A 13,289-nucleotide genomic window follows, 5' to 3' on the forward strand; every position below is an offset into this window, starting at 1 on the left:
AACGGTGACGCCAAAGGCCGGTAAAGATTCTTATTAAACATTATAAACAATTATCTCGTCCGATCTCGCCGTAGGCGGTCTGCGATCATTAATTAATCTTGTCCAATCTTGTTTTAGGCAGTGGAAAAATGTGTGGTAGTCAGAGTCTTGTAAACTAGTTCCACTCAATAAATTAGGGTATGTTGTAAAAGCATAGCTTAACCATGTAATGCGATATAGTACATTTTTAACAACAAATATTACTACGACCACTACAGAAAAGTGCAGATGATCATTTCATATCCAGGATTAACATTCTAGACACTACCACATAGTATTCCTCAAATCAAAGTACTGCCCAAACAAGGTCTAGCCATATTCACCAAGCCTTGATCCCTTGAGGCGTATAAGCTTGTTCTAAGTCCACCTTGACTTTCATGTTCCCATTTATCACTTACAAAAGACAGGCGACTCTCTCATGGCCTACCTGGGTTGCGGTCCAGCTGAGTGGCGAGCCTCGTATTGGAGTGGTCGACCCTCTTGGTGCTGCAGGGTAGGAGAAGTCATACCACATTTAACGAGGCGTTCTAGTGAGTGCCAATATCTCCTCATAATAGAGCTCAAACCACATCTCTATCAAATTATCATCTAGCTCTACTTTATTACACCTGTAATCTAGAAACAGCTGTCAGCATAAATGTAACGTTATCCAGCATCAGTTTGATATTGGGTGGAATCGTAATGACTTTGTCAAATCTTTTGGCTTTGAACAAAATAGGTTCTCATTTAATTGACATTGAACCTTGTTTGAAGTTGTGTTTCACATTGATATTGGTACTTGCCCTCATGCCTATGACTACAGCACAATAAGGCCAATATATCTCAGAATATAACTCACTTTTGTGCATTGTTTAATTATAGCAGTTTCATTAGCATACACAAAAGGAGTAAACGCAAAACTCAGGATTTGGTCTTCAGGGAGCAGGATCCCATGGTACCCGCAAGACCCAATAAATGTTGCGGGCGAAGGACGATATTTAAATACCGGCGGTCGGGAACAGGCGGTCAATATAAAAATCACACCCGTGTGAACTGAGTGGTGTAAGGTCTGTCTGACGTAATGAAATCATGTCTGACGTAATTAAATCACACCCGGGTGTGATTTCATTACCTGGCTTTGTTTGTGCAGAAAAAATGAGCATGGTTGCTATGTTCACCCGGGTGTGATTTCATTACGTCATTACAACAGGGTGAACATAGCAACCATGCTCATTTTTTCTGCACAAAAAAGCCAGTTGTAGGAGTGGTTTACACCACTCAAAAACAGCATGGCCTGTAAAATCCTGCTTCCTCTGGCAATAAACCAGCTTACATATATGTACTTTATCAAGATATGAATGTCTACAGAGGAGAACATTCGTCGTCGTGTCACAATATAATATATAGCCTACCTATATAATATACAGTATGTCCCGTCGCAATATAAAACACTTTCCCTCCCTCCATCTGTGAGTGAGGAATTCCTCACAAATAAACAGCCCCACTCTCTCATTATGTTTGGTAATGATATTGGATCGCAATGAAAATGTATAAGCTGAAGGACTCCGGGACCCGCACTACTATGCGCTGCAGGACTAAATGGCATTTAATTATTTAGTTGCGGGAGGGAGCGGTGGGCAGACATTAACTGCCGGCGGTCTGAAATGAAATTGTGAAAGTGTTTTAAGAAAACACTCCCGTGCAGGGCTCTACCATGAGCCACTCCGCTACATAAACATCATACCTCATAAGAGACAACACAAGAAAAAGCTAGGCACAACAAGATGAAAGGGAAGGACAAGAGAGAGTTACAACTAATGCAACATGGTCGGAAAAGCTTCCTGGTAGACATCGAAATTGTGACTTTTTACCACACAATGCATCAGAATCCGAACACAACTTACTTGTAGTCTCGCTCCCAGAACTTAACAGGCCTGGTGTATGAGGTGACAAATACAGCACTGCCCAGGACTGGGTTGAGAGGAGTAGAAAATATTGCCGAAAACACAGCCTGGACGAACAGCACGGCAGAGTCTGAGATAATTAAGTTAAGGATCTCTCCGACATAAATGGAATTGCTCAAATAAAATTCCCTCAATATGCAATAGATGGATCCTGTAACATATGCACCCATAGCCTTTGCAGTAAAGGGCTATTAGAGCAGCAGAATTTCACAAACACCAGCAACCAAACATAAAATGTGTCGTCTATTCTCCACTAGTCTCTATTCTCCACTAGTCTCTCCCTAACATTTTAGTCTAGTTTTATTTGATGAAATTGTCAATATACTTGATGAGTCAGACACACACACACACACACACACACACACACACACACACACACACACACACACACACACACACACACACACACACACACACACACACACACACACACACACACACACACACACACACACACACACACACACACACACACACACACACACACACACACACACACACACACACACACACACACACACACACACAATGAGAATAGTGTTTAAGGATACGGGGCACAGCGAAGGGCTGGGCGAAGGCGTGGAACGCGGACCCCCAAGTGATCTGCCAGGGGGCGATGTAGGTCAACACAAAACGCAGTTTGTACAGCAGGTCCCACATCTGGCACGGGAAAGACACATGCATCAGCAATCACACACACACCTGGCCCACTTTGTCACAACGTGCTTCAAAGCAGTGGTTCTCAAACTGTTTGATTTCAAGGACCCTGCCATAACCCCCTCAAGGACACCCTGAGGGTCCCTGGACACCACTTTGAGAACCAGAGCTTTAAAAAGTAAAGAGAAGAATGAATAAACCAGAATGAACAAGATGTTTACCAGTTGACAAACAGCACATCTCAAGAACAATTTAATGTAAAGTCTAGCATGTACACTCTAACCTTGGTCAACCAGCAGATATGCTACCAAACACTAGGGTTAAAAACTGCATCTCTCACCTTGCTGAAGAGAATGGACATGAAGTAGTAGTCGATGAGGAAGGTCTCAGAGAAGTTGGGATGGTCAAAGTGAAAGAAGAGCGTGGTGAAGCACAGCGTGACGTACTGCAGCGACGGGGCACAGAACGACGAGCGCAGCAGCTTCATCCCTGCCACCGAGATGAAGAGAGCACGGCTACTGGAGGAGTGGAGAGACACAATAGAATAGTAAAGTGGTTTTCAACCCTCTTCATATCAAGGCCCATTATTTATTCGACATTTGAGCCACGGATCACCAGTTGATGAGATTTAGCCTCTCAGACACAAAACTAAAGAATATTTTGTTATTGTTGCATAAGGTTTGTCCACAATTCCATATTGATGTTGGTACCATAGGAGAGATAACAGGCAAACATTGACCAAGATAACAATCATTCTACATTCTCTAATTGTGTAGACTTCCTGTAAATTAAGTAATGCAGACGTTTAACATAACGAGAGTGTAAAATGAAACCAAATTGAGGTTTCATTTTACACTCTCAAGAGTTAAAGATCTATGAGGGTCCATTAGGTTACCAACTTTCCATGATTTATCTGGGGACCACCTGGAACCCCCTCAAAGACCACTGGTGGTCCCCGGACCACTGGTTGAAAACCACTGGAGTAGTACATAATTACACTTAACCATTTGATTCCTATCATCCCAATTCTGGGGGAAGCAGATGTGTCATAACGCACCTCGCTGTGAGGTAGTAGATCGACCATTTTCAGCTGTAGAGCGAAAAGAGGATGGGGCCTAGTATAGCCCTTGGGAATCTGTTCAACTACATTATGTATAGGGTTTAAGTGGTTGTCAAGGTTGTCCTTGTAGGTGTGCACATGGACTTTTCACTACATCAAAGAGTATCTACCATTGCACTTAACTGGAGGTTCCAGTAAATCAGAAAACTGAGTGTCAAACTGATATAACAGTTCATGACGTGTGAAGATACTTACTAGATGTCCAGTTCTTTATGGTTCTGTCCCACAGCGCGGGCCTCTGTCGTTAGGGAGTTGAGAACTACAGCCGGGTAGATTAAGTACTTCTCCACGCATTGGAGCCACGCATACAGCTTCTCAAACCACATCAGCTGAGCAGCATCTGTAGCAGACCACCGCATGAATTACAAGCAACAATTGAAATGAATAAATGAATGAATACATACAAAATTAATAAAAAGAAGCCACTCACCTCGGACCTCAAACTGGCTGTACTCTTTGGAGCGGAGGACCGGGTGCGCCAGGCAGAACCAGGGTAGCTGCTTGCGAAGCTGAGGCAGGAGATAATGCGTGAGGAAGCCCACCACTCCTGCCATGATGTACAGGACGAAACTAAGAGCAGGCTGAGGATGAGAGAGGGGAAAAGGGGAAATTAGATAGAGAGCGAGAGAGGAAGGTTTAGCTAAAAAGATGAAGCAAACATTGGAAGTTTAATACCGCTGAGAAACAAAGTGCTTTCGTTTGAATTAAAGGGATAGTTCAGATTTTTTGAACTTAAGTTGTATGAAATACTTGCCATTAATATAGTGGTTGCAACTGTATTAATTGATTGCCCGAGTCCTGTTGTGGGAGTTCTGCTCTGGTTTTGGTGAAATATCAAGTAGTTCCGGTCATTTTGTGGGGGGCACTGGGGGCCACGCAGTAAAAGTAAATGAATCCACAAAACTAACATAATTTGTATTGTTGACCTATTTCTAAAATATTAGTGCAACTTCCGTTCTTTTTTTACCCCTCTATCACACAGAACTATGTTTTTTGTGTCCATATCACTACGCCCAAAAATTTGTTCCATGTGATAGAGGGGTCAAAGTTGAACGAAAGTCACGCTAATATTTTAGAAATAGGTCAACAATACAAATTACGTTCGTTTTGTGGATTCATTTACTTTTACTGCGTGGCCCCAGTGCCCCCCACAAAATGACCGGAACTACTTAATATTGACCAAAACCAGAGCAGAACTCCCACCATGGGACTTGGGCAATCAATTAATACAGTTGCAACCACTATATTAATGGCAAGTATTTCATACAACTTAAGTTCAAAAAATCTGAACTATCCCTTTAAGGTATAAAAAGTAAGGCTGTCAAAATGATCGCGTTAAAGGCGTTAATCAATTGTGTTAATTCATTGTGTTAAAGTACTTTAACGCAATGCGCAGTCTTGCCAGTGTTGGACAGTGTTGTCCCTGAACATATGTGAACGTCAGTCTCTTGACAGTTCACTTCGTACAACAGTGTCCCAGATTTCCATAGAGCCTGCTAGGTGAAAACCCAGCTAAAACACACCCTGAACAGGCATTACTATGTAGCTGAAAAAACACCAATCTGTCCCGACTCCTGACAGCAAATTAAACGTAATCACACTCTGATGCTCGCAGCTCAGAGTCAGTCACAACTCTATGATGATGTGCACGCCGCTCGTGCTGATCCAAGACACAGAAGTAGAACTTGTCGCCATGTCCCGACCCAAAAACATTGTGTTTAATCAAACATAAGTTTACCTCAATGTGCCACTCTGCCACCGAAAACTAGCTTCCCATAGCTTATTATGTTTGCATCGAGGAGTGCTGTGTAACACAGCTGTCAAGTGAAGCCTGACTTGTGCTTCGTCGTACGATGTGTTGTATGCTAAGAATGGTTGATCTGCAAGCTCACAACACGTCGCATCCGGAACATGTTGTGAGCTTGTAGATCGGCTATTTGCAGGTACAAGAAAATATGCAGGATGTGAGACGTTTGCCTTCACAATAAAAGCATTTCAGCTTTCACAAGTTGAAAAGAGCCATACAGTATCAGCATATATGGCCATAGTACACACCCATATACGTATGACGAGACAGAAGCAAAGTGGAAAAAGATTAGGCCTACTGATTCAGTGGCATTTCACATTGCAAAAGGGTGCAGGAGTGGGCACCTAAACATTGTGGGCACCTCAGTGTTAAATTGGCTTTTTCCCCGTCCAAAATGTAAAATAAATAAGGAATTAATTTGTATAATGGTAATTGATGGACATATTGTAAAAGTTGTCACTTTATTAATCCCAAAGGGATTTTTTTAATTTGTTTTGGTTTGCATTTTTTATTTTATAAAAACATATTTGGAGAATTTATTTTACCAAAAACAAACAGCCCTACTCTCTGGTTCTATGGGCTTTTGACAATAGCTCAAGCATATGGTACATTTGCATTAGGAAAATTTCTAACATGTTTTAACATTTCTAGGTTATTCTATACTAGACAGTAGAAATAACAGACATTTTAGTTGAGAAATTGAACAGTGGACAGAAATCTCCAGGCGTCTTCATAATCACCCCGTGGTGCCCAAGAGTCAAAACGTCTGGGGATGTCTTTGGGAATTTTTTGTGATTTATTTTTTAATTTTTTTTTATCGGCCAAAAGCACTGGGCACCCTACGTCTCTATTCTGAATAAATCTATGGGCATTTTTTTGTTAAAAAGGGAGATACACATTAGTGCTTGGATGACTTGTATTTCCCTAAGTGGAATGTGTCATGTATTGGTAGTCTGGTATTGGTCTAGTTGTGTCTACATCTTTCTGTCCATCTGGCTCCAATAAAAGAAATACGATGACGCTGCAAGGGGATGGCTGACAACTAACTTGTAGAGCTATGAAGACTGTGCTGGCACTGATGGCGAAGGTGATGACTGCCATGAGGGGACACATGACAAGATCTGAATGAAGAATCTCTTTCTATAAGAAAAAAGACAAAGAGAGAGAGAGAGTTTAATGTTTTCCCGCTGCAAGCATTATATCAGTGAATCCAATCTATGATCAAATGTAAAACTGTGGTGCGTGCGACCAATCAATATGAAACTGTGGTGCGTGCGACCAATCAATATGAAACTGTCAAATCAAATCCATGCCTGGATTTCATCTCAGCACATTAGAGCCACGAGAACCTGGCATGGAACATTAGATTTAGCTTGAAACAAAACAAATTAATTGCCATCAAAACCCCAGGCACAAAAACCAAAAGTAAAGCAGCACCAACCATGGTTAGAACAGTTTCTTAAGGCTTATTAAGGGTTTTTGGCTTCTTTACCACAGAGTTGCGTAGCTTCTCAGGAAGTGGGTCCTTGATCTCCACAGGGGGTTCCTCTGGTGTCCGATTTTCCAGCTCTGGGAATAATTTAGCTCGGACAATCGACCTGGAGGGGAGGGAACAAAAAGAACACTACTGGGATACTGATATGTGATGATATATCAAAGATGTGAATCGGTTGTAGTTACGAGGCCACCGGCTGAAGATAATCACAGCCATGCCGACAGTGTAACAGTCAACCTCGAGTGCAATATTGCTTTTGACACAAAATATACTTTGTTCTGGATTCAATCATCAAAACATATTATTAGGCAACATATAAAACAGTCATCTCAAAATATGTTGCGAATGAATCCAGGCTGTTTCAATGTAAACGACAGTGTCAAGTGATGTGTCACTCAATAAAAATAAAATAAAAGTAGTTATGCCATGTGAAGACAATAGAATACTGACCATAGGATGGTGGGGTCACTACTCTGACGACTGAGGTGGTAGGACAGGGCCAGAAGGAGCCCACAGAACACGGAGAACAGCACCGGGACATGGGCGTCACCCCACGGCGCCTGGAGGTCAAAAGGTAAAAGACAGAACATGAGGAGAGACCACATTCACATTCAACTCACAACCTGCCCGTTTTTTTAGCCTACAGAATGTAGGATATAAATCGAGGATGACACATTAATCACATCTGACTTATTCACATTGTGGTGGGCGGAAGAAGCAGCATTTCTCACACCCTGAAGAAAGCGTAAACTGACATGTCTTGGTGTATTTTTTATTATTATTCTAGCCCAATTAATTTAAGGCCCTTTACATTTTTCAAACCTACAGTACCCTGAGTGCCTGCATCTGGATTATTTATGCTATTTCTACTTTTGTTTTTTCTTTTTTTACCCTTTTCAGCCATAGCTCTTCCTCTCGCTTTGAACAATGTTTCTCTATTCATGATGTTCGCTCTCAAGTGTCCTGGCTGCCACTTACATTTATAGCACCAAGGCAAAACCCATACAGCAGAGCAGCCACCAAGACGCTGCGAAATAGGCTGAAGAGAGACGATAAGGGGCTGGTAGTGGCTGTGGAGAGAGACAAGACATGGATTTGATTTTTTCACAGCACAGACGTCTAAAGTCGAAAGTCTTCTGAAAGAATTTATATTCAAATATTTGTGCCACATTTTCACGATTTTTCAAAAATAGCAGACCTACAAGCTCGTAGCGCGCCACTCGGTGGCACGCTATGAGCTTGTAGATCTGCCATTTTTCAATAGCTAAAGTATAACATAATGCTTAGTTAAAACACCAAAACGGGTTGCCGTCCAGAATGGTTTAATCAACAGAAATCATCACTGTCAGTGTGCCAGTGTTATCCTTGCGGCTAATTTTCAACTTTGACGTGCAGAAAGAACCCTAAGTGAACATGGGGAGAACATGCAAACTCAACACAAAGGCCTCAGTTGTATTTTGAACCCAGGATCGACATGTGCCAGTTGCTGAGCCAGCAAGACCAATCAATCACCCCTCGCTCTCGCTTTATATTCTTCATTTGTCAAACAATATATATCTGTATATGTATATGTTCTTACCAGTTCCCCCAAAGACGTGCATGTCAATTTGCTCCAGCACACACATAATAAAGGTGTTGACCTGAGGTAGGAGCCCAAACAGGAAAATGACCGGGAAACACAATGCAAACACTGTTGGAGAAAACAAAAAACTAAATTAGTCAAAACATTTCATTCTATTTGAAACACTTATATTATGTACAAAAACCAATCTAAAACAGACAATCTACAAGCGTATTGGGATGCTGATGTTAACCTGATGACGTTGCTCCCTCAAAGTGTGGTTTGTGCTTTTGAGGCTTACAGTTCAAACTTCAAAGAGATTGTTTATTCTCGTTTATCCATATGAGAACACCTGTCACCTTAAATGAGTGATGTCACACTTTGGTTTGACCTGATAGGTCCACCTTAGGTTAGACAGTTAGGTTAGACTAGGTTAGAGTCACTTCTTCTCCTTTACACCTGTCACCTGTAGGTGTGCAAAAGCCTTGCTTTTTAAAGGTTTTAAAGGGGGGAAAAAAACAAAAAACAATGATATATATATATATATATATATATATATATATATATATATATATTTTTTTTTTTCTCCATACTCATGTTTTATTTTGGGAATCAGTGGTCTAACACACACACACACACACACACCTATGAGCATGTCCCTGGCACAGAGGAGGAACTGCGCAGAGAAAAAGGTGACGCCGTAGAGGGAGAAGGGCTGCAGCCTGGCAGAGCTTCCAGACAGGTCAAAGATCCAGATCATCACACAGCACAGGCAGAAGTACACCGGCCGGCTGTACACAATGATCCAGTTATGGCCCTGTTGTCAGGAGGGAACGAACAGAGAGCAGATAATGGGTGAATTACTTCGCTTCCAGCTGACAATTCAATGAAAACAGGAAGGTTTTCAATGTCAAATTATTTCATGATGTTCTTTTAAATCTATCTATTAGACTGAAGGATTTTATGTAATGCCCAGCATTATTTCAGAAGACAAGTGAAGATTATAAGAATAGAAGTAGAGTGGATGCCCCAGCCTGTACGAGTCTCTGGTGCCGCGGCAAAGATTGCCGGGGAAGGCAATCCAGCTTCCCTCCTGCAGCCAATTGTGCTTGGCTACCCAGGCCCAGCCTTATGTACCCGACACAGAGGATCCAAACCCCTAGTCTTTGACTCGCCGTGGTGGTGGACAGAAACTTCACCCCTACACCACCCAAGTGCTTAAGTTATCAACTGGAAATAAAACACTCACATGCATTGGAGACGCTGCATCAGGTTGTACACTCTGTAAGAAAAGATGTTGGCATGGATTGATGGTAAGTTACACTTAAAAAAAGTTTAAAAAAAACAGTTTAAGGAGATAACAATGAAGAGATCATACATCAAATATCTAATGTAGATGAGAGCTATATGTCTCCATTCTTCTGACAGCACCAACATTCGTTATCTAAGCTTCTAGATTAATGATTGTGGCCTTTTCACTTCTTATTGCAACTGTTAGTTGCTTAGACTGCTGGTGCATGAGAAAGTGAAGCTTATTCGATATAGCCTGGTTAATAAACCAGACCGAATCAGCCGTTGGCAAAAAAAAGTTGCCTACCAGCGGATTACGGTCTGGCGAGGCTCAGTAGCACGCCTCTTTCCTACAGCAGAGAACAGGTCGGACCAATCGGGACACGGTATGCAATATAGGCGGGCTTTGGTACAGTGACGTTCAATGCTTGAGACCTTTGACTGACAGTAGCTCTGACCAATTGCGTCGAAGAGAAAATGTTTGACGGGAAATGAAATCCAAGTGGAGCCAGCCCAGACTGATATACCGCGACAGTGTTGTGTGATATTAGTCTGGCTTATTAGCCAGGCTATATTCGATAGCCATGCTTGTATGACCCTGTTCTGGATTAAATTTGAAGTTTCTCTTGATAATGGCATCAACAAAATGCTCCAAAATCTAAAACAGAATGAGGAAGATTCAGTTCTTGCAAGCCAGAGGCAGGACTGCACCTTGAGTAAGGAGTACTGGCAGCTGGCGATGACCAGGCAGAACTGGAAGACCCAAATGTCCCTGAAGAAGCCCTGGAGCAGCAGCAGGAACCCCAGGAAGGCCACCAGGCTGGCCAGCACCACGGCAAACACATTCTCCCCCACGCGCCGGTTCCTGACACAAGGGTGAAGTGGGGTCAGTTGCACTAGACGTGTAACTACCACTTCGCATGGTTTTGATAGCGTTCTTTACAATCCACTTTCACAATTCAAAGAATGATGCATGGCTTTTACACATCAGAATTTACATTTTAAACACATTTTAGTCACCTTGTAGGTGCATGGTTATTTTTGTGAGAGCTATCAAATATGCATATTTTCAACATATTAATTTCATTTTCAACACCCTATTAAAACATCCATCTATCATCCTACCTGTCTAACAAGGCTAGCAGGGCCAGCCGGTCATAGCGAACCCTCAGCCACTTCCTTGGCAGCACCCAGAAGCGATAGTATTGTTTGGGTTTGGCCTTCTCCTCAATCATCAGAGTGTTCTCCTGGGACTCCTGTAGAGACTCGTGGTCCAGGTCAAACTAGAGAGGTGTGGTGATAAGAGGGTTGAGAGGACTCCTGAATATTCATCAGAACCAGTTTTATTATCATTATGGCAATTATGACAATTACTGCACGGACTAGGAATCTCCAGAGAGCTGTTCAACACAAAAACATGCGTTGCTAAGAGCAAACAGGGAGTCTGTGCATTTGTTCATAAATATGTCTGCGCCTGAACATTTACCTCATCTTCGTTAGCTCGTCAAATACAATTCAGGTGTGAAATTGAGTATTTAACTTATAAAGACAACTTAGCTTTTTGTAATCTTTGTATAAAGAATAATGTGTGGTTGACACAAACTCCTGAAGCACACCTGGACTTTCTCTCGTCACACCAGTGTGCCTTGCAGGCGGCACACCATTTGGGTGTGCACTGGACTAGAGTGATACTCTGCGTTAATTTATTTAGCCCACTTAGGGAGACTGTCACGAGGCAACCTTATGTACACTAAAAGACTCAACAGTGTAAAACTGAACCTACACTGCACAGCGGCTTCCATTAATTGACTGTCATCAAGCTGGCTTGGAGGTGTGTCCGTGTAGCAGCCAGTGTTGTTGTCTATATAGTCTTATCTGTATATAGAGTGTCGCAGTCCCGCCTCCTACCCTGGACCAGGAAATGAAACCCAATGCATTTTCCTCATAGACATTTCTTAAAGTATTTATTTAAAGACGGTTACGCCGCGGACAAAGCCAACTCGAGTCGTGACAACTCATGACAACACAAACAATATTTTGGACCAAACAAATAATTACAAAGAAGAAAAACAACAAAAAAAGTGTTGTAACCTGCCGTTTTTTTCTTCTTTCTAATTATTTGTTTGGTCCAAAATATTGTTTGTGTTGTCATGAGTTGTCACGACTCGAGTTGGCTTTGTCCGCGGCGTAACCGTCTTTAAATAAATACTTTAAGAAATGTCTATGAGGAAAATGCATTGGGTTTCATTTCCTGGTCCAGGGTAGGAGGCGGGACTGCGACGCTCTATAGAGGGTATGCACATGACATCATCGTACCTGGAAGTTATGCGGGAACGCCCACTGAGTGGCAAAAAACTACTTTCTGGCCTTGACAGCCCATTCATCCAAACAGAAAAGTCCTGTCTGATTGCATTAAACAATGTTAAACTCACCAACATTGCAGCTGTACGAAAAGCTTGAATTATCCTCTTTCTATTTACAAAGTTTTTGTTTCATAAAAATCTACCATAGAAACATTATGAGCTACTTTCTGTCAAGAAATGCCCTGCATTTGATTATTTTTTTAAGTGTCAGAGTTTGGAAGTGCTTGTTTTCAATAACACAACATTTTGCTGCCTCCTGCATTATGTGACATTTAGAAACAGGTGGTACGCAGGACGGTTGAGTGATTTCCAACGAGTGCTTCCAAACTCCAACACTCCATGCTGCTCAATGTTTTGCCACTCGGTCTAGATGAGGGGGGCGTGTCCTGATGGGAAAATCATGCATGTGCATACTCTCTATTGCCAAATTCTATTGTAATTGTTTTGTTATTTATTTGATGCCTTGAAATACATTCAGAGTCTGTTAAAGAAATGTGTAATGGTATAGTTAACTCATGGGTCAGTGGTTAGGTCATTAGTTGATTTGGGTTGATGATGATGCTAATTACTAATTGTGGGTGGGTCTCATTCTCATCTGGGATATACAGTAAGGGAGGCTGGAAATGTTGAGGGGATGATGCTCAGAATGAAATACTCAGTTTTCTTGAGACTAACGAGTAAACAACCCCAAGGGAGAGCTGCCAGGGCTTTCAGGGAAGGCATATCCTGTTTTCAGTTTCTTAAGTTCTTGTTTTTTTGTTTTGTTTTTTTCTTAGTTTAGTTGTCAAGTGTTATTTCTTACTTTCGGTTTGTGAAAGTGTATTTTGGCCAGTATTATTTTTGCCTCAGACCTTGGCTGTGACAATCCTGTCTGGGCTGTTCATTAGTTTTGGAGGTAAATAAATACGAAAAAATGTTTGGACTTTGTCAATTCTTGGAGCCTTGGAGCCTTGACCATTGATTACATTCACCCACACATTCATACACTGATGGCGGTGGAAACCATGCAAGGCA

General features: G+C 41.9%; 1 protein-coding gene across 2 annotated transcripts in view; it reads right to left on the minus strand.

The window, feature by feature from the left end:
- LOC306928506 (pecanex-like protein 3) overlaps nucleotides 1-13,289 on the minus strand; it is a 40,185-nt gene that overhangs the window by 12,813 nt on the left and 14,083 nt on the right. Inside the window, exons 11-25 of one of the 2 annotated variants that reach the window (XM_079508681.1) lie at nucleotides 11,038-11,195; nucleotides 10,624-10,777; nucleotides 9,872-9,904; nucleotides 9,268-9,439; nucleotides 8,641-8,751; nucleotides 8,040-8,131; nucleotides 7,512-7,621; nucleotides 7,059-7,164; nucleotides 6,614-6,706; nucleotides 4,190-4,340; nucleotides 3,955-4,099; nucleotides 2,980-3,154; nucleotides 2,534-2,642; nucleotides 1,923-2,052; nucleotides 467-525 (exon numbers count right to left, since the gene is read on the minus strand). In XM_079508681.1, the coding sequence (XP_079364807.1) occupies nucleotides 467-525; nucleotides 1,923-2,052; nucleotides 2,534-2,642; nucleotides 2,980-3,154; nucleotides 3,955-4,099; nucleotides 4,190-4,340; nucleotides 6,614-6,706; nucleotides 7,059-7,164; nucleotides 7,512-7,621; nucleotides 8,040-8,131; nucleotides 8,641-8,751; nucleotides 9,268-9,439; nucleotides 9,872-9,904; nucleotides 10,624-10,777; nucleotides 11,038-11,195 (1,798 nt within the window). Of the gene's footprint in view, nucleotides 1-466; nucleotides 526-1,922; nucleotides 2,053-2,533; nucleotides 2,643-2,979; nucleotides 3,158-3,954; nucleotides 4,100-4,189; nucleotides 4,341-6,613; nucleotides 6,707-7,058; nucleotides 7,165-7,511; nucleotides 7,622-8,039; nucleotides 8,132-8,640; nucleotides 8,752-9,267; nucleotides 9,440-9,871; nucleotides 9,905-10,623; nucleotides 10,778-11,037; nucleotides 11,196-13,289 lie in introns of both variants that reach the window. The other variant, XM_079508680.1, reaches the window with a different exon arrangement.

The sequence above is a fragment of the Electrona antarctica genome, assembly GCF_951216825.1.
Source record: "Electrona antarctica genome assembly, chromosome: 8".
NCBI classification, from domain to species: domain Eukaryota; kingdom Metazoa; phylum Chordata; class Actinopteri; order Myctophiformes; family Myctophidae; genus Electrona; species Electrona antarctica.